Here is a 25,229-nt window from a genome sequence, read left to right as displayed (position 1 = left end):
TTCATCCTCTCTTTACAGAACGAATAGGTCGGTGGAGAGGCAATGTTTTTTTCAAGTGGGTGATAGTCTGCTCCAATTGTTTTCTGAACTCGTGAATCGTGTTATCTTTTAATTCTGCAAATTGTAGTTGGTTTTCCAAAACTGGATGAAGCATTTGAATATTGTGAGAAGAGTCAAATGATGCTAAAGTGGTTCTGAAAATCAATTTCAACGGAAGACACAAATCCTTGATTTTGTACTGGGTAGAATCGATTCATTGGGTCCATTTTGCAGCAATGCATGGGCAGTTAGGTAGTTTTAAGTTATCTAAGAAAGTGAAATGAATACAGTTTAGAGGAAACTTAACAGTTCTGAACATTTTGTGAATTTTGCTTTTTGTAATTATTTAACGTGCAAATAAAGAAACATTCATATAGTCATGTGTCTATTTTAATGTTTATGAAACATAGAAAATAGGTGCAGCAGTAGGCCATTCAACCCTCCGAGCCTACACCACCATCCAACATGATCATGGCTGATCATGCATTTTCAATAGCCCACTCCCATTTCCTCTTCATATCCCTTGATCACTTTTGCCACAAGGCCATGTCCAGTTCCCTCTTAACACATCTAATGAACTGGCCCCAACTGTTTTCTGTGATAGAGAATTCCACAACTTCACAACTCTGAGTGAAGAGATTCTTTCTTATCTCAGTGCTGAATGGCTTACCCCTTATTCTTAGGCTGTACCCCTGTGTTCTGCATTTCCCCAACATCAGGAACATTCTCCCACATCTAGCCTGTCCAGTCCCACCAAGATTTTATATGTTTCTATGACAGCCCCTCTCATTCTTTCAAATTCCAGTGAGTACAAGCCCAGTCAATCCAGTCTCTCTTCATATGTCAGTCCTGCCATTCCAGGAATCACTCTGATGAACCTTCGCTGGACTCCCTCAATATGAGGGATATGAAGGAGTACAATATCAAGGGTAGGAGTCTTAGCAGTGTTAAGGAGCAGAAGGATCTTGGGGTCCGGGTCCATAGGACTCTTAAATCGGCCTCACAGGTGGGAGGATGTGGTCAAGAAGGCGTATAGTGTACTGGCCATCATTAATCGAGGGATTGAGTTTAGGAGTCGGAAGGTACTGCTGCAACTTTGTAAGACCCTTGTCAGACCCCACTTGGAGTACTGTGCGCAGTTCTGGTCGCCTCAATACAGGACGGATGTGGAAGCTATTGAGAGGGTGCAGAGATTTACAAGGATGTTGCCTGGATTGGGAGGCATGCCTTATGAAGATAGGTTGAGGGAGCTAGGTCTCCTCCCTGGAGAGACGAAGTTTGAGAGGCGAACTGATAAAGGTTTATAAAATGTTGAGAGGAATAGTTAGGGTGGATTCTCAGAGGCTATTTCCCAGGGCTGAAATTGTTGCTATGAGAGGACACAGGTTTAAGGTGCTGGGGAGCAAGTACAGAGGAGACGTTAGGGGTAAGTTTTTCACTCAGAGGGTGGTGAGCGAGTTGAATTGGCTGCCATCGGTGGTGGTGGAGGCAAACTTGCTGGAGTCTTTTAAAAGACTTCTGGTTGAGTACATGGGATTTAATGGGATTGGGAGTTACAGATAGTTCTATGGCCTGGTAGGTATGGATATGATCGGCACAACTTGTAGGCCAAAGGGCCTGTTTGTGCTCTAGTGTTCTATGTTAATAGTAAGAATGTCGGGGTAATTATCCCGGGCAATGCGCCAGGAGAATCACACAGCAGGGGGTGCAATTTATGGGGTCCCCATGATCATTTGCGCCCCACTAGTATCTCCCAGTGCCGGATTTCCAGTGCAGTTTGCTCCGCGGCTATTCTTTCAGTCTGTGTACTGCTTGCATCTGCTTCTCCCCAATTCTAGTAGAAAATCTATCTTTTCTAAAACAAAATTGGGGAGGCGCAGTGGTTAGCACTGCTGCCTCACAGTGCCAGGGACCCGGGTTCAATTCATGGCTTGGGTCACTGTCTGTGTGAAGCTTGCACATTCTCCCAGTGTCTGCATGAGTTTCCTCCAGGTGTTCCAGTTTCCTCCCACAGTCCGAAGATGTGCAGGTTAGGTTGATTGGGCATGCTAAATTGCCCCATCAGTGTCAGGGGGAATTAGCAAAATAAATACATGGGGCTAAGGGGATAGAGCCTGGGTAGGGTTGTGATCTTAATAGGCCGAATGACCTCCTTCTGCACTGTAGGATTCTATGATTTTCTATGATAAAACCATGAAATTTTACATCTCTTAGCATTTTAGAAGTTTTTCTAATAATTTTAGAAACATTGTCTTCACAACAGACACTAATAAATAAACTTAATCCCGCAAGTTGTGTTCAATTGTATTTATTAGTAATAAAAGCATCTGTACAAATATTTTTATAAAAACTGTTACCAGAATAACTAAGTTGCAAAACAAAAAATGTCACACTTTCGTAAATCATATTAGAAAATTACAGCACAAATGATAGTAAATCTTAATATGCCAAAGAAGCAGATCATTAAGTGGTCACACAATTTAGTTTCAATCCACTGTACACATTCAATTTCATCATTTCTAGTTAGCAAAACAAAAGGTCACTAAAATTACGTGGAATTTAAAATAGGATCTGAGAAAGGTCAACACGCATTTGTACATTTCAGCAGAGCAGTTACATGATTTACATATTTCATATAAAGCCAAAAAAAGTAATACCTATTTCCCTGATAACTTAATCTTTCTTAGATTAAGTAAGTTTTATTTATTTCAGTAGGTCGCTCACTGTTTAACTAACTGAACGTTTCTCAGTTTTAAATCACATTCATTCCAGTGTATGATTATGTATAAACTTAAGTTCATGCATCAATGTCCGAGGAAGATTGAGGGAGGGTTACTCCAGGCTAACTGATCCTGTGTTTTTTGCAACCTATTCTCATCTCCCGAGTCAGAAAATTGGTTTCAATATCATCAAATAGAAACCATAGAATCCCTACAGTGCAGAAGGAGGCCATTTTGGTCCATTGAGTCTCCACCGACAATCCCATCCAGGCCCTATTCCTGTAACCCCACATATTTACCCTGCTACTCTCCCTGACACTAGGGCCAATTTAGCACGGCCAATCAACCTAACCTGCACATCTTTGGAGTGTGGGAGGAAACCGGAGCACCCGGAGGAAACCCACGCACTCGGAGGGAGAATGTTCAAACTCCACAGACAGTGACCCAAGCTGAGAATTGAACCCAGGTCCCTGGAGTTGTGAGGCAGCAGTGCTAACCACTGTGCCACCATGCTCACCTTCTTAATGAGATTGAGCTCATATTTCCAGACTAATGTTCTAGTTTTGGGTGACTGCTGGGATCCTACTTTCCTGCTCTCAGTTAAGGATCTCATACTGCCAGAGCACAGAATCTCTGATTTGTCCTGACCAACATACTTGCTCCACAGCAAAGATTAACAGGTATTTCATCTGCTGGTGCAGAATGGCTACTTCAACAAAAGAAACTGCACTTCAAATGGTAATTACTTGTCAGAAGCATCGAGGCATGCTGAAGAGTGAAGTATGATCTCATTTCTCATCATTCAGGTCACCATAATGATTATTCAATGTCATTCTATTTTGGAGACTTATAGGCACCTGTTATGTAACACTAAATTAACTGTAATTTAGCCTTCAAACCATTTAAAGCTTTTCACACAACTCTTAATATGGACAGTAAGGTGCTTTGTGGAATGAATATCTCCATGAAAGAATTAGAAGGCAGATGACCTTGATATTTAAGTTAATATCCCAATTGTTACCCATTTCATCAGATAATGCCAAAACGCTTGCCTTACCCCTTTGCTTGACAGTACTCTGGCAGTTTTGAACCTGTTGGGAAAATATCTGATTGATTTCTTTCAGTTTCTTCTTTGAACTCTTCATTTTTACGTAAACCTGTTTTCCATAAACCCAACAGTCAAAATGCAAAGGAATAAAAATGGCATTCAAACCAATGAAATGTTATTCTCCTTTGGTATTGTGAAACTAGATTACACAACACATTTTGGGGGACAAAGGTAATTCTATTCTTTCCCATTATGAACCTCTTCCTTAGTTGCAAACTCAAAACAATCTGTTCACCTATCTCAGTCGCTCCATTTTTCCAGTTCGACTCTGGATCTATTTGCAATTGGCATATGCTAAAGCTTTCCCTCTGTCTCAACCCCAGCCCTCATCAGATCGAATTACTTCACATGATCACCGCCTGCTTTGTTGACACTTTCCTGTCGTAATTCTTAACTTGTCAACTACTTTCTTTCACTCCAATGTTCAGATGTTGTTAATTGCTAAAATTCTTCATCTATTTCTTCTCAAAGCTATCAGACTCGCCTTAGTCTAATGTTGTGAAGTTGAGTTTGTGAAGTGTGGTCCCTTTAAAAGCTGGTTTTGTATCATTGCTTGGATGCAGGTGCCTACAACATACACAAATTGCAACGTTTGTGACAAGGAATTAGGATTGCCTTGGTAACAGGCTTTAGAATTTTGACAGCCTATCAGTTTAAATAAGACTCTCAGCTATTAGAAACCTATCAAATTTGAATTTGCTGTTGTTAACATCAGACTAATCCTGCTGTAAGAAAATTGATAGATCATCACAGTTTTAAAGAGGAACTCAACTGCCTGCCTGAAGTTCAACTGAAGGGCTGCCAGCTCTCAACACCTAGAGAGGGAAAGAGCGGCTCCTTGCCAGCTTAAAATATCTCTTGAGAGAACTCTCCATCTATCTACTGAAGAGTACCAAAATCAGAAAGAGCAGAATTAACAGAAGAACTCCACACGTTTTCCAAAGCCAAAAAGTCTGGGTTTTTTTTGAGTGTGACCAAATTCTGTTCTTTTTTAATGGTCCTTGTATTTATTTGAACAGTAGTATTTTACTTTAATCGGTACATTACTTGTTTAGTTAAAATTGCCAGTTGGTTAAGTAAATAACTTGTTAATTCTTCACATAAAGTGTCAGGTATTTCTGTTAATAAATCTCTAAATGTTAATGAAGAACAGTTCACCCATGTTCCCAAACACTTTTAACAAATTACAAAGTGGGGGATTTGGCATGTCTTCTCAAAAGGGAATCAATCTCTGCATCATTCCATTAAAATAATGCCTAATCTCAACAACCAACTATGACCTCCTCTCCAAACCTTCTCTTCCTCATTACATTTTTGAAGCTTCCACTACCAACCGAAGGGGAAAAAAAATTGCCTTTTTATGCCTCTTCTGGTCCCAGCTCCTCTTCCCAATTCCTAATGGCTGATGAGCCCAGTGTTTAAGTTAAAACTGCTGATAGTGCCAATGCTATTACTGAAGTCCAATCTGCATACTTACCTAAAGATCCTGCCTTACTAGGAAAGCCTCAGCAGGGGTTACTCATGAGCAATACTAACTAAGGGGTTTGGGTGTGGCTTAAAACTGTCCCTGATACTGTTGGTTTTTTTTTAAACGTTAAAATTAGAGGATTGATACACCTTGGTATCCGACAGACAGCTGAAGATTTTAAGAACAGTCTTTGTATTCGTTGTGACGTTGTTAGTTTTCTACCCTGTGTACCCATATGTGAAAGGTGACTGGTATAGAGGAAGAGATAGCAATGAAGACTATGAACTGCCTAGTTGGCAAAATTTCTCAGGTTTCCATTATTCAAAAAAATGTTTTAAAAATTAAAAACACTAATAATGACTTGCCTAATCACAAAGAAGTTTATTTATTTATGTCACAAGTAGACTTACACTGCAATGAAGTTATTGTAAAAATTCCCCAGCCACAATCCAGCGCCTGTTCGGACACACTGAATTTAGCATGGTCAATGCCTCTAACCGGCATGTCTTTCGGACTGTGGGAAGAAGCCGGAGCACCCGGAGGAAACCCACGCAGACATATGGAGAACGTGCACACTCGCCACAGACAGTGACCCAAGCTGGGAAGCGAACCCGGGTCCCTGGCACTGTGAGGCAGTAATGCTAACCATTGCGCTACCGTGCAGTGTTCTGCCGCTTTGCCGTGAAGAAGCAGACCACAATCAGGACTTGGCATGGTGCCACATTTAAACAACTTGCAAACACAATCAGACATAGGTACCTTGGTTTGTCAAGTGTTACGGAGTCTGGTAAACTCCTTCAAATGTGGCAACAAACTTGGGATTATGTTGTAGATTTTTTTTTCAAAATATCCTAATTTAGGGTGTAAGGTGTGTCTAGCTGTGAGGAATGTCTAGTGAAACACAAACTACATGGAATACTATGCTGAAACTACAGGAAGCCAAGACATGATGACAGCGGAGAGCAACATTAAAAAAACCACATCCCAAATAAAGCATTTCATATTGTACCTAGTTACCTTCCGCCCATGACCACGCTTTTTGAACCACTCCATGACTTCAATCAGACTATGTTCCTGTGGGTCATACCCTAGTTCTTTTCTAGCCTTCTCTAGACTGAAGTAATGAGTTACTCCTGTTTTATAGACTTCGGTACGAGTCAGAAATGGCTGAAAATTATAAATGCGGCCGACGCAAAAATGAATGATTTCAGTGAGGAAGGCAAAAAAGTAGACCAGTCTGAGTGGCAATCGAATTGTGGGGTGCTTGTATCCCAGCCCTTCCACTAATGGTTTGAAGAATTCAAAGTTGTTTATTGGATTGCCATCAGAGATAAAATAAGCCTGGCCAGCAGCTATATGATTTTTCTTTGCTGTTAGAGCTTGCGACGCCAGCACATGCGCAGAAACAAGGTTGTCAACGTGGACAAACTCTACCAGACTGTCTGCCGCCCCATACACAAACTTAAAGAGTCCGTTCTCTATATATTTAACTATTCTGGGAAGATGTCTTTGCTCACCAGGTCCATAAATGCCTGCTGGGCGTAGGGCGCAGGTCTGTAAAACACCAGTACCTTTCTTTAGCTTAGTGCCGTTTGCTTGTAGCACCTTCATCTCTGCTAAAGATTTTGTCCTCGAGTAGTGATCGGGATGAAGATGCAATGGGAGATAAGGAAGAGATTCATTGCCATTTTTGATTACTTGGCCTCCAAACACAACATTATATGTACTTGTATAAAGTAGTCTTGGTACCCCATTGTTCAGGCAGGCCTGGATCACATGCTCTGTTCCTTTAACATTGACATCCTCTATCAACTTTTTATTCAACTGCTCCCTTCCAGACATGCCATATGAAGCTAAATGGAAAACACAATCTACATTCCTGAACACAGCCTCTACTTCCAGGTAGTTGCAAATATCTCCCTTCATAAAGACCACTGCATCAGGCACTTGCTGAATGGGGTTGTGGATGTCAAAGAGGACTACCTTTCTGCCCATCTTGTGCAGGGCACAACCCAAGCTGAAACAGAAAAGAAAGGATCAGGCAGCATACAATTATTTTCCTCAAACAACTCCAGTGACTAACATACAATCAGTATGCAGAACATGCATTGGCAATATTACTTATGAAGTATAAATCAGGGTTAAAGACAGATACAAATTTACCTCAAGCTGCAGCACATTTTAGTATTTTGTACACATATTTTACAAATTCTTGTATTAAAAAAGTTAACTTGGTTCAATTGATAGTACTCTCACCAAATCATTGAGCAAAGTGTTACTTTGGGTGGCACAGTGAATAGCACTGCTCCCTCACAGCACTAGGGTCCCAGGTTCAATTCCAGCCTTGGGTCACTGTCTGTGTGGAGTTTGCACATTCTCCCCATGTCTGTGCGGGTTTCCTCCGGGTGCTCCGGTTTCCTCCCACAGTCCAAAGATGTGCGGGTTAGGTTGATTGGCCATGTTAAATTGACCCTAGGGGGATTAGCAGGATAAATGCGCGGGGTTGCAGGAATAGAGCTTGGGTGGGATTGTGGTTGGTACAGACTCGATGAGCTGATTGGCCTCCTTCTGTGACTCTATGTCAGAAGTACCATTTTCTGAATGAAGCAAGCGATTCAGATGGATGCAAAAGACCCACTCCCGCTCAAGACAGACAGTTTTTACGGTGTCCGGGCCAGCATTCATTCTCAAGCAACACAGATTAACTGGCCACTTATTGCATTAACTTTTTCAGAGTTATCACTGTAGGCAAATTGGCTGTCAAGTTTGCCAGTATAACAAGAAACTACTTCAAAACAACTGATTGGACATGAAGTGCTTCATAATGTCTTGAAATGTAAATGCGCTATATTGGTACAAATACTTCCATAGGGGCATACAGAAAGTATGACTCAGCTATACTCCGACAAACAACAATTGTCAGAGAAGGCAACCATAGGATAATACAGCAAGAAAGGAGGCTATTCAGCCTATTGTGCCTGTGCTGACTTTTTAAGAGTTTTGAAGTGAAATTACATTGAGGAATTAAAGGCTGCCACTAAATGGGCTGTAACATGTTGGGAGAAAAAGGACTCATTTCATTTGAACAGCTGCCAACTTAATTGTTGACACACAGTAAAAAATCACATGGAATAGGATAGCTCACCATAGCAACAAAACTGAGCCTAATCTGGGCTGGAGGGCATTATGAACACTTGGATGCACTGGGTTGTGGATATAAAGAAAACAAGTCAATCGTGGATATACTGAACACCATAAAATAAAAATTATTAGTAGTAAGAGAGGCCATACAGCCCTTCAAGCTACATTCAATAAAATCATGGCTGATCTTCAACTTCATCTCCAATTTCCCATCCTCTCCTTATGAGCCTTGAAGACCACAAAAAGCTCTCGATCTGCCTTGAATATACTCAACAACTGTGCACCCACAGCTTTCTGGGGGGTGGCAGGGAATGCCACAGATTCACAACCCCTTGAATGAAAAAATGTTTCCTCTTCTCAGTTCTGGCTAGCCAATCCCATATCCAAAAACTAATTTTGGACTCAATACATCTCAGCTTCTGCTCTGTCAAGTCTTCTAAGAATCTATTTGTTTAGATGACACAAAGTGACTTCAAGAAATATTTGTAATAGTTTCAATGTTGGTATGTTACATAGAAAATAGGTTCAGGAGCAGACTATTTGGCCCTACGAGCCTGCTCCACCATTCATTATTATGGCGGAGCAGACTCGATGGGCCGAGTGGCCTAATTCTACTCCTATGTCTTATGATCTTACTTTTGGTTTTGCAGCTCATCATCCAACTCAATAACCTGATCTTATCTTCTCTTCATATCCTTTGATCCTCTTTGCCACTGGAGCAATTTCTATCCCCTTCTTGAAAACATACAGGTGGAGTTTGAAGTGGGGGTGGGGGTGGTGCTATTCTCCCAGCCCACTGCACTGCGAAGATTCAAACGGAGGCCATTATGCAGGCTTCCCGTGGTTTCTGCGAGTGTCCGGCAGACAGGTTTCAGGCGTCATCAGCTCCGTGCCATGAGCTGAATAAATTAAGGTAATCCTTATTTTTATATTATTTGCATCAAATCAGCTGGCCCAGGACTGAAGTCGCCGAGCCTGCTAGAGTCCCCCCACCCCTCCGTCATCGAGGCCCCCCCTCAAAGGGTTGGGGATGGGGGGTGGGGGGGTTGTCTCCTGGGCAGTACCAGCCTGGCAGTGTTAGCCTGAGCTCCCTAGCATTACCCAAGGAGCAAAGTGGTAATGCCTGGGGACTTCCCACCAGGCACTGGGCACTCCAAAGGGGGCAAAGCCTCTGAGGGGAGATTGTTGGGGGCAGTGGGTTCTGCTGCCACCCTGCAGAAGGATTGCGAACAGAGGGGGGGAAGGCGGGAGATCGGGGCTATTGTGGGGAGCTGAGAAAAATCAGGAGATCGAGGCAGGGGAGGGACCTGGACATGTTTGGGAGGGGCAGCAATCAAGCCTTGGGGGGAGGGGGATGTGGTCAGCGATGCAGGGTCATGGGGCTGGCAACGATCAGGAGGCTGACAGTGCGGGGCCACTGCACACATGCGAAACTTGGCACTGTCAGATCAGCGCATGCACAGTGGCCCGCTCAATGTAATGCTACTGGCCCCGCGCACTGATCTTCTGTGTGAATCATGCTAATGCACGATTACCTCCTGGTTTCCATTTCAAGCGTAGGGAAGCACTGAGTTATAAAGCAAAATTATCCCTAAATGGATGTCATAATGCAACTACACACTTACAAATCTCAGCCAACTATGATCAGGAGTCTAGAGCAGGTCTTGAAGATTAACTGCAGCAAGAAAAGAGTGCATCACAGCAAAATACTGTATTGGGTCTTACAAAGAAAGTGGTTTCATTCATAGAAATTTCTGAAAACAAATGGCAGGTTAGAGAGCAACCATAAAGAGAAATAAATAATGGCCACTGCTTCATCTATGCACAGTCTTGTTTTTTTGTACATGTGCGCATCTTAAAGAACCACTGCCTGTATGAGCACCTTGCACAGAACATTCCCAGCTGCTGCATGGTGTGCACTTAGGCAGTTTAGAGGGAATTGTAATTATTACATATTTGAGAAAACATTGTTCATTAGATTGAAGACGCAGACACTTTAGCAAGATTGCAAAAAAAAAGTGGCAAAGAAGGTGAGAATCAAAGTAGTGAGAATCAAAATACATCAGTAACAGAGCATTTGTTTGTCTCAATTTCTGCTATCTTTTGAAGTGACTATTTGTGCATTCCTTTGTTCTTTTCACATCATTGCATTGATGATACTTATGTTATCTAACAGCTTCAAATAAGCAGTTCAATATTTTAATGATTCAACGTTCTGGCCACTCCAGTAAGCAGATTCTGCATCCACTATAACTTGACTTATTGTCACATGTATTGGCATACATGTGAAAAGTGTTGTTTCTTGCGCACTATACAGACAAAACATACCGTTCATAGATAAGGAAAGGAGAGAGTACAAAATATAGTTATAGTCATAGCTGGGGTGTAGAGAAAAATCAACTTAGTATTCAAAAGTCTGATGGCAGCAGGAAAGAAGCTGTTCTCGGTATGTGTCTTCAGGCTTTTGTATCTTTTTCCCGATGGAAGGGAGTACATCCCGGGTGCGTGGGGTCCTTGATTACGACAACTTTTCCGAGGCAGCAGGAAGTGTAGACAGTGTCAATGGGTGGGAGGCTGGTTTGAGTGATGGACTGGATTTTGTTCACGATCTTTTATAATTTCTTGCGGTCTTGGATAGAGAGTACCTTCATCGGCCAGGATATTGAGTTTAAAAATTGGCAAGTCACGTTGATGCTTTATAGAACCTTAGTGAGACCGCACTTGGAATATAGTGTTCAATTCTGGTCGCCACACTTCCTGAAGGATGTGGAGGCTTTGGAGAGGGTACAGAAAAGAATTACCAGATGTTGCCTAGCATGGAGGGCATTAGCTATGAGGAGAGATTGGAGAAACTTGGTTTGTTCTCACTGGAGCAATGGAGGTTGAGGGGAGACGTGATAGAAGTTACAAGATTGTGAGAGCCATGGACAGAGTGGATAGTCAGAAGCTTTTTTCCATGGTGGAAGAGTCAATTACTAGGGGGCATTGGTTTAAGGTGCGACGGGCAAGTTTTAAAAGAGACGTACGAGGCAAATTTTTTTTTTTAACACAGAGATGGTGGGTGCCTGGAACTCATTGCCGAGGGAGGTAGTGGAAGTGGATACAGTACTGACTTTTAAGGGGCATCTTGACAAGTACAGGAATGAGATGGAAACAGAGGGATATGGTCCCCGGAAGTGTAGGGGGTTTTAGTTAAGTCAGGCAGTATGGTCGGTGCAGGCTTGGAGGGCCGAAGGGCCTGTTCCTGTGCTGTAATTTTCTTTGCATCTTTGCAATCAAATATCTGGTTACACAATATCATGTCGTAGGGCCTTAATAATCACATGTGTAAACTGGATTCTGTGTTCTCGCAAATGCCAACAGGTTCGTTCCTCCCATTATAGATAATTAATAACCAGCAAAATGGTTTATCTTACATGAAAGACATGAATGATCAGAACGCAGTTCAAGAGTGAATTACAATCCATTTAATGTACTTTTCTTCTCTACCCCTGTTAATGGGATAAATTCATTTCAGACTGCCCAGTTTTATTTCATTAGTGTTAATAGATTCTGATGGAACAGTAACTTCAGAAGCAAAGTGGCACACAGCTGCAATATTGAATTGGGTCTATTGCCACAATTTAAAAGGCAATTCTGCACAGAGAAATACTGCTAAAATGCCACTTGTTAAATGCCCCACTTTCAAACAGAATTTTAAGACATTAGTCTCGTGCACAATTACTATTCAATTCATATCACATAATGACTGATCTTACCTACATCCTAGATAACCTCCCCCGCCAGTGATCAGGATAGTTTCTGTTGCTGAGGTGTCCATTTCCTTAGGCTAAAAGGGTGGTAGGTTGCTGAAAATAAAATTTAAAGATCACTACATTGAAGATAAAGCAAATCCACAGTGTCTAAAAATACAGCCGTTCTACTGAATGAAGCAGTTTCTCCAGAAGGTGTGGGTTAGGTCGACATCAGCCAATTAAAAATTTACACTTGTGGAATTGTGGACTATCAAAGCTGATAATCCATCTACTATTTGAAATAGATGGAGTCTGTTAGCTAAAACAACTGATCTGCTGCTATTATTATAATGACGGCAGCAAAAATAATCCCTTAAGAACTAGAAGCCAAAATTGAGATTCAGAAAATTAGCAATTCGAAACCAATTTCTTTTGAAAACCAGACTTAACACTTCCTATTTAAAAAGAAATGTTCTATAAATGCAGCAGTAAGTTGCCATTTTAACCACATCTTAAAAATACTGTCACTGTCCAAAGATGCGTGGGTTAGGTTTATTGACCATGTTTAATTACCACTTAGTGTTGGGGGAATTAGCAGGTAACTACGTGGAGTGACGGGGTTAGGGCCTGATTGGGATTGTTGTCGGTGAAGGCTCAATGGGCCGAATGGCTTCTTTCTGCACCATAGGAATTCTATGAAAGCACAATTTCTGGAACCACTTACTTCAAGTCACACTTCAGATGTCAAACTTCAAATTTGTCCTTTGGCTAACTGTAAGGGAAGTCATGCAAGATTTATCCATAACAAAATAAACTTGGAAGGTGGAGATCATGTGCAATAATTCTGAAAAGGAAAAATAAGACAATGTCTAACACACTAGTGGCTGAGATCAAAATCATTAATGTAAGAAATATTTTTAGATACCTACAACTTGTCACATTCTGAATGACCTAGTAACCCAAGCTGTATCAATATTTCATTTATACTCAAGGCTTCTCATTTATTGAAGTGCTTACCTCCATAATCCACTCAAACTCCAAACTGTCTATCAAAATCAGTAACTTTAGCTCTCATAGGACATCAACTTGCCTTTAAAATGCATAACTTCCTATATTTGCAGATCATATTGGCAAATTTCTATTGCCGTGATATATTAGTCCTCCGTATCCACTCAGTTGCTATGTGATCCCATTATACCCTTAAGTGTGCAGTCCAACAAATCCAGTTACAACTCCATTACCCAGAAACCAGATTCTTCTGTACACCAAAGTCCGCTCTAAAATAAGAAAACACCAAGTCTCATATCCATACAAGAATGTGCAAACTCTACACTGTCATCCAATGCCAGAATTGAACCTGGGTCCTCAGCGCTGTGAGGCAGCAGTGCTACCACTGTGCTGCCAAATCTTCACTTAGCCTTCTTCTCTCCAAGGAAAACAGACGCAACCTCTCCAATCTATCTTCATAATTGTAGTTCCTCATCCCTGGAACCATTCTTGTAAACCTCCTTTGCACTCTCTCCATTGTGTTTTCAACTTTCCTATAATGGATCGCTCAGAACCGTACACAATATTTCAGCCAAGATCCAACCAGTGTGTTATGTAGGTTCAATGATCTATACACATATACCCCAAGGTCCTTCTGTTCCTGAACCCATTTTAGAATTTTACTCCTTGTCTTATATTATCTCGCCACGACCTTCTGACCAAAATGCAACACTCACACTTCTTTGCATTGAACATCATCTGCCACCTATCTGTCCAATCCACCAATGTGTATATTTTGCAGTAACTTCATTGCTGTGTTAATGTAAGCCTACTTGTGACACTAATAAATAAACTCAAATAGTACATGTCCTTTTGAAGCTCTACACTGTCCTCTTCACAGTTTATAATACTTCCAAGTTTTGTGTCATCTGCAAGCATTGAAATTGTTCCCTGCACGCCAAGATCTAGACCAATTAAACACAAATATAAATATATATATCAAAAACCAAGGGCCCCAATACAGGCTGCTGGGAACACCACTACAAGCCTTTCTCCAGCCCGAAAAAATATTCATTGACTATTACGCTTTGCTTCCTATTATTCAGGCAACTTTGCTACTGTCGCTTGTATTCCATGAGTTATAACTTTTCTGTGTCTGCCACCGAGAACTCCCAGCCACCTGACGAAGGAAGGAACAGCCTATTCTGAAAGCTTGCGGCAGTTGCTACAAATAAACTAGTTGGATTCTAAGCTGGTGTTGTGGGATTTCTTTCTGTTACAACTTTTCTTACAGGTCTGCTGTGTAGTACTGCATCGAACATCTTCTGAAAGTTCTTGTACACCACATCAACTGCCTTACCCTCATCGACCCTCGGTTATATACAACGAACAAAGTGGTTAAGGGGAATATTCAACAAGGCCCCGGGCATTAAAGTTGATGCAGTCCTGCCCATTTCCGTGTTACATAAGAAAGAATTCCATCAATCGACACCCAACCCCAGGTTTACCTTTGGTTACCATTAGTTACTCTGAATTCTAAGGGAAATTCCTCCTCAGCAGGACCGATTACAATGGCGCCGTCCCCTCAATCAGCCAACGCACGAATATTTCACCCAAACCAGTCACCGAATGGTCCAGGAAGCTGCTAAAATTCACATTTGCAAACAGGTTCCCAAAGATCAAAGACTCAGATCCAGTTGGGCCCCAACTCCCCAGCAGCCCAGTCGTTGAATCCGCGCAAGCCATGATCAAAGATGGCGAAAGCCGACGTCCGCCACGATCAAAGATGGCGACTGCAGGGTGGCACGATTGCTTGATGAAAACGGAGCGACCGCCCACGGTTTGAATCCCTGACATGATCAAAGATGGCGCCGCCGGCCACAATCGAAGATGGCCACAGCCGACGTCGCCATGATCAAAAATGGCGACAGGAGGACCCAATGTAACGATTTCCTGATCAAAGATGGCGACCCCCGGCACTGCCAGTCACTGCCAGGATCAAAGATGGCGGCGAGGCACCCGGTTGGTTGCCGCGGAGTCTGGCAGAGCGGGTCTGCAGACGGAGGCAAATGGCGGGGAAGATAAACAGTGAAGAATGCGCGGAGGTGGCCGTCAAACTTACCGCTGTCAACAACACACTGGGTATTTATGTTGCACGGATGCTGCGAGTTGCGCTTGCTGAGGGGGGAGGGGAAAAGCCGCCTGGTCGGGAAGCGGCGGCGGCCTCAGTTTCTGCTTGATAAAGGGAGCCCGGCAATGGCGTGGAGCAGCCTCCCCGCCACAACTTTGTTACCGCAGAGGGAGGGGGCAGGCGCCATCCCAGTGAGGGAGTCTAATGGGGCCTTGAAGGCGGGAGAGTGAGAACAACAACAACAACCTGCATTAGCGTAGCATCTTTCACCTGGGGGGCGGGGAATGAACCTCCTCCAGCCATTCAGATTCATCATGGAATTCCTACAGTGCAGAAAGAGGCCATTCAGCCCATCGGGTCTGCACCAACCACAAACCTATCCAGGCTCTATTCCCATAACCCCACATATTTATGTTGCTAACCCCCCTGTTGGACTTTAACCTGGTGTTGTGAGACTTCTTACTGTAACTCCCTAACACCAAGGGACAAATTTTCTCACGGCCAATCAACCTAACCTGTACATCAATTGCACAATGGGAGAAAACTGGAGAACCTGGTTTGATTTAGATTAGTTTGTTTATTATTGTCACAATGAAGCTTACATTAACACTGCAATTAAGTTAGTGTGAAAATCCCCTAGGGGAAAAAAAATTCCGGTGATAAAGAAGGAACGTAAGCAAAGGGATAACCAGCTGTGGATAACAAAAGAGAGTATCAAATTTAAAAACCAATGCATTCAGAGCGTCCAAAATTAGTTGGGAACTTGAAGATTGGGAAAGCTTTAAAAAACAGCGAAGAACTACTAGGAAAGCAATAAAGAAAGGAAAGATAGGTTTTGAAACTAAACTAGCACAAAGTATAAAACTGATAGTAAAAGTTTTTACAAATATATAAAATGGAAAAGAGTGGCTAAAGTAAATATTGGACCCTTAGAGGATGAGAAGGGGGATTTAATAATGGGGAAATGAGGAAATGACTGAGGCCTTAAACAAATTTTTTTGTGTCAGTCTTCACAGTGGAGGACACAAAAAGCATACCGATAATTGACGGTCTTGTGATTGAAGGGGGTGGTGACCTTAAAACGATCACTATTACTAAAGTAGTAGTGCTGGGTAAGCTACTGGGACTAAAGGTAGACAAGTCCCCGGGTCCAGATGGAATGGATCCTAGGGTACTAAAAGAAATGGCAGAAGTAATAGCAGATGCGTTAGTTGTAATTTATTAAAATTCGCTAGACTCTGGGGAGGTGTCAGCTGATTGGAAAACAGCTAATGTAGCACCACTGTTTAAAAAGGGAGGTAGACAAAAGGCGGGTAACTACAGGCCGGTTAGCTAAACATCCGTTGTTGGGAAAATACTGGAATCTATCATTAAGGATGAAATAGCAGGACACCTGGAAAAGAATGGTTCAATCAAGCAGACTCAGCATGGATTCATGAAGGGAAAGTCATGTTTGACGAATTTACTGGAATTTTATGAAGATGTAACGAGTGCAGTTGACAGAGGGGAACCAGTGGGTGTGGTGTTTTTAGATTTCTGGAGGGTGTTCGATAAGGTGCCTCACAAAAGGTTGCTGCGTAAGATTAAGGTACATGGAGTTGGGGGTAAAGTGTTAGCGTGGATTGAGGATTGGCTATCTAACAGAAAGCAGAGAGCTGGAATAAATGGGTGCTTTTCCAGTGGCAGTTGGTGACTAGTGGCGAGCCGCGTGGATCGGTGCTGGGGCCTCAACTGTTTACCATATACGTTGACAGTCTGGAGGAGGGGATCGAGTGTAGGGTAATAAAGTTTGCGGATGACACAAAGATGAGTGGGAAAGCAAATTGCTTGGAGGACACAAAGTCTGTAGAGAGATTTGGATAGGCTAAGTGAATGGGCAAGGACCTGGCAGATGGAATATAATGTTGGCAGGTGTGAGGTTATCCACCTTGGAAGGAATAATAGTAAAATGGACAATTATTTAAACGGTGAAAAATTACAATATGCTACTGTGCAGAGGGACCTGGGGGTCCTTGTGCATGAATCGCAAAAACTCAGTCTGCAGATGCAGCAGGTGATCAAGAAGGCAAATGGAATGTTGGCCTTTATCGCGAGAGGGATGGAGTATAAAAGCAGGGAGGTCTTCCTGCAATTGTACAAGGTACTAGTGAGGCTGCCCCTAGAGTACTGTGTGCAATTTTGATCCCCTTATTTGAGAAAGGATATATTAGCTTTGGAGGCAGTGCAGAGAAGGTTCACCAGGTTGATTCCGGAGATGAGGGGGTTAGCTTATGAAGAGAGGTTGAGTAGACTGGGCCTGTACTCGTTGGAGTTTAGAAGGCTGAGGGGAGATCTTATGGAGACATATAAGATGATGAAGGGGCTAAACAGGGTAGAAGCAGAGAGATTATTTCCACTTAGAATGGAAACAAGAACTAGAGGGCACAGCCTCAAAATAAGGAGGAGTCCATTTAGAACAGAGTCGAGGAGGAACTTTTTCTCCCAGAGGGTAGTGAATCTTTGGAATTCTCTGCCCATTGAAGCAGTGGAGGCTACCACCTTAAATGTGTTTAAGTCACAGGTTGATAGATTTTTGACCAATAAGGGAATTAAGGGTTAAGGGGAGCAGGCAGGTAAGTGGAACTGAACCACTATCAGATCAGCCATGATTTTATTGAATGGTGGGGCAGGCTCAAGGGGCTAGATGGCCTACTCCTGCTCCTATTTCTTATGTTCTTATCTTTGGCTGTAACTGTGACTCCTTATTACTGTCTGTGTTGTACATGCTACCTTACAGTCTGGAGGTTGTTTCCTTTAAAATAGTCTTAAACATATGAATAATTAAATCCTTGCCAAAACCCATCCAAACTGAAATTTTCTCTCTGTCAGGAACAAAGGAAATGTTTCTTTCTGTTTTCAGTAGCCTGTTTATTTCAGTGTAGTGTCTGTTTTATTCATTATACGTGAAACCGGTTTCTTTTATTTCAGAGTCCTTGCTACAAAAATTAAATGATTCCCAGAAGATGCTGAAGAAATCCATTCAATGTCAAGAATATCTGAATCAGGTACAGTACAACAATGAAAGAAGGTGGTTCATTCTGACCTTTTAATCAGTCCTGATTTCAGTGCTCCACTGTTAGGGGTCATGCTTTCAGCTACCAGTGTCCTAAGTTCTGGAATTTCTGAAATTAAGGGAAGGCGATCACCCAATGGTATTATTGCTAGACTTTAAAAAGAAACTCAATGTTCTGGGACACCCAGGTTCGAAACCTGCCACAACAGACATTGGAATTTGAATTCAATAATAAAAAAAATGTTGATTTAAGAGTCTGCTGATGACCATGAAACTATTGTCGATTTCAGAAAAACCCATCTGGTTCGCTGATGTCTTTTAGGGAAGGAAATCTGCCGTCCTTGCCCAGTCTGGTCTATTTTTGATTCCAGAACTACTACAATGTGGTTGACTCTCAACTGCCCTCCAAGGGCAACTAGGGTTGGGCAATAAATGCTGGCCAGCCAGCGACACTTATGTCCCACAGGTGAATGAAAAACCCTCTTTGCCTCGGCACAATGCGTTTGTCCTTTAAGATGCTCCTTAAAAACTTACCTGTCTGGCCATTTTTGGTCATCTGCCCAAATATCTCCTCATGTGGTTCAGTGTCAGATGTGTTTCTGATGACTCTCCTGTGAGGTGTCTCTGGTCTTTTTACTTCCATCATAGATGCTACATGAGCAGCTGTAGTAGAGACGGAATTGTTCAATGACAATACCTTTTTGAACAAAAAGAGAGATGACGTTTTATATCTGTTCCCTGAAGACCTGCTGTAGATCATTCTCCACAAACAGATGCTCAAGGTGACATTAGTTATGAGCCCTGTCAGAGAGCTGTCTTATCAGAAGTTTTATGGATCAGCATCCTTTTCTGTCCTTACTGATGAATTTACAGCTGTCTAGGATTTGAGATTTCAACAACAGCCAGTTACACGACCATATCTGCTATTTCGCTGGCAGAAGCTGGCAATGAAGTTGTGCTGAATTTTAAGTATATGAGGTACGGTGTGGTGGAATAATAGTCTACAGCAGTGGGAAAACTAAAGGTTTGATTGCTGTTATGGGACGATGTGGCTCCTGCACAGCCTGATATGCTGCTTGCCTTAGAACCATTGATTCAAAGCAATGACCTCAATACCTGATTACGTAGCACACCCAACCCATTTAATTGCATCCACCATAGATAAGAGCGGCACAGTGTTTAGCACTGTTACTTCACAGTATCGGAGACCTGGATTCAATTCTTACCGCGGATGACTGAGTGTTTGTGTGGAGTTTGCGTGTTCTCCCTGACATTAAGGGGAAATTTATCATGGCCAATCAACTTAACCTGCACATATTTGGACTGGGGGAGGAAACCCACACAGACATGGGGAGAATGTGCAAACTCCACATAGACAGTGATCTGAGACCAGAATTGAACCTGGATCCATGGCGCTGTGAGGCAGCAGTGCTAACCACTAATGCGGGTAACCTCAGATCTGTGGGTTAGGTCGTGCCAAATTGCTCCTTCGTGTCAGGGGGATGAGCAGGGTAAATACATTGGGTGACGGAGATAGGGCCTGGTTGGGATTGTTGGTGCAGGCTCGATGGGGTGAATTGCCTCCTTCTGCACTGTTGGGATTCTATGATAATAAATAAGGAACTTCCATCTTTTATCATGCTGCAACTAATTTGAGAGTTGCCAAATTTTCATCTTGCGTGTACGGTATGATGAGCGCAGGAATGAAGCCAAGTACAGTATAAAATACGTGAACTTAATCTTTGGAGCCAGGAAACTGATTTATGTTTCGAGGAGTTTGGTATTTCTGGATTGTTCAAGGAATCACAGACACCTCTTCAATGGAAAGCAATCTATTCTGATCACATTTCTGTGTTGCTTCCTACTCATTCTTTTGTGTTTGTCATTATTTTAAATTATGTGATATTCTTAGTTTCAATAGCCACTCGTGGTAATGCATTCAACGCTCCAATAGCCATCCATGTGAAAGCATTTCTAATTCTCCTTCTTGGAATCACCTTTAACATATGTTTGTGGATTAGAATAGAATAGAACATAGAAAAATTGCAGCACAAACAGGCCCTTTGGCCCACAAGTTGCACTGATGATATCCCTACCTACTAGGCTTACATATAACCCTCAATTCTATTAAGTCCCATGTACTCATCCAGAAGTCTCTTAAAAGACCCTGTTGAATTTGCCTCCACCACCACTGACGGCAGCCAATTCCACTCACCCACTACCCTCTGAGTGAAAAACTTGCTCCTGATATCTCCTCTGTACCTATTCCCCAGCACCTTAAACCTGTGTCCTCTTGTAGCAACCATTCCAGCCCTGGGAAAAAGCCTCTGAGAATCCACCCGATTTATACCTCTCAACATCTTTTACACTTCTATCCGGTCACCTCTCATTATTAGATTGGCCGTGCTAAATTGCCCTTTAGTGTCAGGGGACTAGCTAAGGTGAATGCATGGGGTTATGGGGATAGGGCTTGGGTGGAATTGTGGCCAGTGCAGACCCAATGGGCCAAATGGCCTCCTTCTGCATTGTGCAATTCTATGATACGTCCTGTTGTCAGTTTCACCAACCTGTTTATTCTCAAAAGGGCCATAGCAAATATTCATGTGATGATTTGATACATAAAAGTTCAAATGTTTACATGGAAGATGTTTTATAAATATGCACATGTTATATTTACCACTCTTGGCACCATTTAGATTTTCCATATTATCTTATGAAGAGAGAATGGGCAAACTGAGCCTTTATTCTCCAGAGCTTTCAAGAATGAGAGGTGATCTCAGTGAAACCTACAAAATAAAGGAATAGACAGGGTAAGTGCAGTAAGGTGTTTCTCTAGGTTGAGGAGTCTCAATTTCAAAATAAGGGGAAAACCACTTAGAAATGAGCTGAGGGGAAATTTCTTTACACAGAGTGTTGTGAATCTTTGGAATTCCCTACCCCAGAGAACTGTGGAAGCTCAGTCATTGTGTGCGTTTAAAGCAGAGATTGATAGATTACTGATTAACAATAGCGTTAAGGATATGGGGTATGGTGTGCAAAAGGCATTGAAGTGTCTGATCAGCCATGATGGTATCGAATGGCAGAGCAGGCTCAACAGGCTGATTAGCCCATTCCTGTTCCTATTGGTAAATATTAAAATTGATCATTTTCTCAGCTATTGAATCACCAATTTCTTGGCCATTTCTCCAGATTTCCCAAAGATCTTGGTGCCATCTGAACCTGCATAAACTTTTTTCCCAACTACAGTGCTGTATGTCAAATAATATCAACTATGGGGATTTTGTGACCAACTTCTTATCCAGTCGTGGGCCACGGGCATCGCTGGCTGGCCAGCATTTATTGCCCATCCCTAGGGCAATGTCTGAGGGCGTTTCAGAGTCAACCACATTGCTGTGGTTCTGGAGTCACAAGTAGGCTGGACCAATTAGAGATGGCAGATTTCCTTCCCTAAAGGACATCAGTGAACCAGATGGATTTTTCCGACAATGGTTTTATGGTCAATTAGTAGATTCTTAATTCTGGATATTTTTTACTGAATTCAGATTCCACCAACTGTTGTGGCAAGATTTGAACCCAGGTCCCCAGGACAGTGTATCCTCATTTATGTTCCCTTTGTGTCATTCCAACCACCCCTCCACCCTCATAACATATGTCTTTGCTGATTTATTTGCTCTTAACTCTGATGAAGAGTCATCTAGACTTAAAATGCTGGTTCTGTTCTCTCCCCACAGATGCTGTCAGACCTGCTGAGATTTTCTAGCACTTTCTGTTTTTGTTTCAGATTCCAGCATCCACAATATACTGCTCTTATCCCCAGAACCTTAGCTGAGTTTCTGGATTAATAGTCCAGCAATATTACCACTAGGCCATCGCCTCCTTTTGGTCAAACACCTTTTAAATTTGTTTCTAATTTAAAGTTATTTAACTCAAACAAAAAACTTCCTAAACAATTTTTTGGATTAATTTGTATTATCCTGAAGAGTCAGCTTAGTTTAATGTTGAGTTCAAACTTCCTAAAGTCATGATGGTCATCATTTTGAAACTTCCACCAAAGAAATGGCAGGACAATCAGAAGCATAGACACGCAGAGAGTTGGAGTACAGGTCCACAGATCCTTAAAAGTGGTAGCGCAGCGGAAAAGGTGGTGACGAAAGCATATGGCATTCTTGCCTTCATCGGACGGGACATTGAGTATTAAAGTTGGCAAATTATGTTACAGTTGTATAAAACGTTAGTTAAGCCACATTTGGAATACTATGTCCAATTCTGGTCAGAAGGATGTGGAGGCTTTAGAGAGAGTTCAGAAAAGGTTTACCAGGATGTTGCCTGGTATGGAGGGCATTAGCAATGAGGAGAGATTGAATAAACTGGGATTGTTCTCCCTGGAAAGATGGAGGCTGAGGGACAACCTGATAGAAGTTTATAAAACTATGAGGGGTATGGATAGGGTAAACAGTTGGAAGGTGTTTCCCAGAGCAGATATGACAATTACAGGTGGGCACAAGTTCAAGATAAGGAGAAAGGTTCAGTGGAGGTGTGCAGGGAAAGTTGGGCAGCATGTTAGCACAGTGGTTAGCACTGCTGCTTCACAGCTCCAGGGACCTGGGTTTGATTCTCGGCTCGGGTCATTGTCTGTGTGGAGTTTGCACATTCTCCTCATGTTTGCGTGGGTTTCCTCCGGGTGCTCCGGTTTCCTCCCACAGTCCAAAGATGTGCGGGTTGGGTTGATTGGCCATGCTAAAATTGCCCCTCAGTGTCCTGGAATGTGTGAATTAGAGTGATTAGTGGGTAAAATATGTCAGGATATGGGGGTAGGGCCTGGGTGGGATTGTGGTCAGTGCAGACTCGATGGGCCGAAGGGCCTCTTTCTGCACTGTATGATTCTAAGTTTTTTTACATAGAGGGTGGTGGGGACTGGAATGCACTGCCAGGTGAGATGGTTGAGGCAGTTATGTTAGCCACGTTTAAGACTAATCTTGATAGGCATATGAACAAATGGGGAATCAAGGGATATAAGCGATTGGTTAGGTAGGTAAATGTGATTGGCACAGGCTTGGAGAGCCGAAGGGCCTGTTCCTGTGCTGTACTGTTCTTTGTTCTTAACCTTGCTACATCCTCAAATTCTTCTGTACATTTCTGAGGCATGATCTGTTTTTAATTGATCTTTGCTTTATTTAAATTCTTAGTGTTTTGACATTCACCCTTTTGTTATTTTCAAAACCTTATTGCTGACTGCGGATATTAAATCAAGTGGTGCTGACTTTCTCCCTGTTGTTTGCAGAGCATAGGACCGATTGCTACAGCATTCAAGCCACAAGAAGTACCTAACCACATACCTACAAATCCAGCGGAGTGAAGATTTGATGTATATTTAATAGAAAATCTGTATATTTCATTTTGTGTACCAATCTTGGCGTGCCATTGTGTAAAGTTATTTTGTCAAGATGTTGGTGTTACTTGTTTTAAAATAAGCTGTCAAAATGCAGAGATTGGCCTTTATGGAAATGCATACTGCAATGGCAATGATGTGCACTAACAGAAATGCTGTGCCTTAAATAGGCTATCAAAAACTATCACACTGTTGATTTATTTTCTGACTTCTGACACAAACACTGAGCTAAATGCCTGTCAGTGGCTACAGACCGTTGTAACATTAATTTGACACCCATTTCTTTAAATTTGTACATTGCTAGTAGTTAATTTTTCACTTGCTTTAATAGAAGCTGTAGGACTTGTTTTCAAATAAAAATTCCACATCTCCCGCCACTCAAATCCATGTTAAAATTTTCATAGGTCAAGTATTTTCTAACATTAATAAACTTTAAAAAAAACTTTACAATGTCATAAGTAGGCTTACATGGAAACTGCAATGAAGTTGCTGTGAAAATCCCCTAGTCGCCACACTCTGGCGTCTGTTTGGGTATGCTGAGGGAAAATTTAGCGTGGCCAGTCATTGAACCAGCATGTCTTTTGGATTGTGGGAGGAAGCTGGAGCAGCTGGAGGAAACCTACGCAGACACAGAGAATGTCTTTGTGAACTCTGCACAATGACTCAAGCTGGGAACTGAACCTGGGTCCCTGGCGCTGTGAGGCAGCAGTGCCAACAATTGTGCTACCACACTGCCCCAGTAAAGCAGGCTGAAATCTATTGATCTGAATATTGAAATTTATTATCCAAGGTCATCAAGTACATTCAGTATTTTCCATAGAGTTTCTGTCAGTGTTCGCTACTTTAGAGATTGAAACATTGAAGTGCAAATGTACGCAGATTATGTCACTGAACCAATGAACTTTTACCTTTTTATGGTTAGAAGTTGTTGGTTAAAGTTTATAATTGGCTGCATTTTAGAGTTCTAGTTTTTTTCACAAGTGCGAGCTGTAAAGATGTTTAAAGGACTATCACTTTTTTTGGTGTTTAAGTTACAATTATAGTACAAATTAACTTGATTTAATGTTTGAATCTCCGGAACTCCAATTGGCAGTAAAATTAACAAATCTTGATTTATCTTCCTAGCTTCATAAATCTGTCATTTATACACACGTTTCCAATTGAGGGAGAATTCAGATATCATATTGAAGCAGACAGGGGAGCAATTAATTATCATCTAATTTCTTCAAATTGTTGAAAATAGTCAAGATGTTTTTATTTGCGGGGGAAAATCCAAAACTAGAGGACATAAATGTAAGTTAGCCACTAATAAATCCAGTGAGAAATTCAAGAAAAACATCTTTACCCAGAGCGTGGTTAAAATGTGAAACTTGCGACCACCTGGAGTTATTCCGATGAATATTGTATATGCATTGAAGAGGAAGCTGAACAAGTACAAATGGCAGAACAGTATAAAAGGA

General features: G+C 42.0%; 1 protein-coding gene and 1 long non-coding RNA gene across 5 annotated transcripts; one reads left to right on the top strand and one right to left on the bottom strand.

Annotated features, from left to right (window-relative positions):
- Positions 1–2,365: 2,365 nt before the first annotated feature.
- On the bottom strand, positions 2,366–14,929 carry sdr42e1 (short chain dehydrogenase/reductase family 42E, member 1). Of its 4 annotated transcripts, XM_080186758.1 has the most exons (4): positions 14,706–14,929; positions 12,935–12,982; positions 12,235–12,324; positions 2,366–7,352 (listed from the first exon to the last, which is right to left on the bottom strand). In XM_080186758.1, the coding sequence occupies exons 3-4, from the start codon at positions 12,294–12,296 to the stop codon at positions 6,254–6,256; spliced, it is 1,161 nt and encodes a 386-aa protein (XP_080042884.1). In that variant the 5' UTR covers positions 12,297–12,324; positions 12,935–12,982; positions 14,706–14,929; the 3' UTR covers positions 2,366–6,253. The 4 variants fall into 4 exon arrangements, with proteins under 4 accessions (XP_080042884.1, XP_080042882.1, XP_080042886.1 ...); XM_080186756.1 differs by lacking the exon at positions 12,935–12,982; XM_080186760.1 differs by lacking the exon at positions 12,935–12,982 and having other exon boundaries at positions 14,716–14,929.
- A 282-nt stretch (positions 14,930–15,211) lies between these two features.
- Positions 15,212–23,953, top strand: LOC145342517 (uncharacterized). The gene is made up of 3 exons (XR_013886550.1): positions 15,212–15,339; positions 18,296–18,372; positions 23,662–23,953. It is a non-coding gene; the product is annotated as an uncharacterized LOC145342517 (long non-coding RNA).
- The last annotated feature ends 1,276 nt before the right edge of the window (positions 23,954–25,229 follow it).

This window comes from Carcharhinus amblyrhynchos, chromosome 4, assembly GCF_965287045.1.
Source record: "Carcharhinus amblyrhynchos chromosome 4, sCarAmb.v2.hapA, whole genome shotgun sequence".
Lineage (NCBI taxonomy): Eukaryota > Metazoa > Chordata > Chondrichthyes > Carcharhiniformes > Carcharhinidae > Carcharhinus > Carcharhinus amblyrhynchos.
Note: the sequence above shows the minus strand (reverse complement) of the source record. Positions and strands in the feature narration are given on the sequence as shown.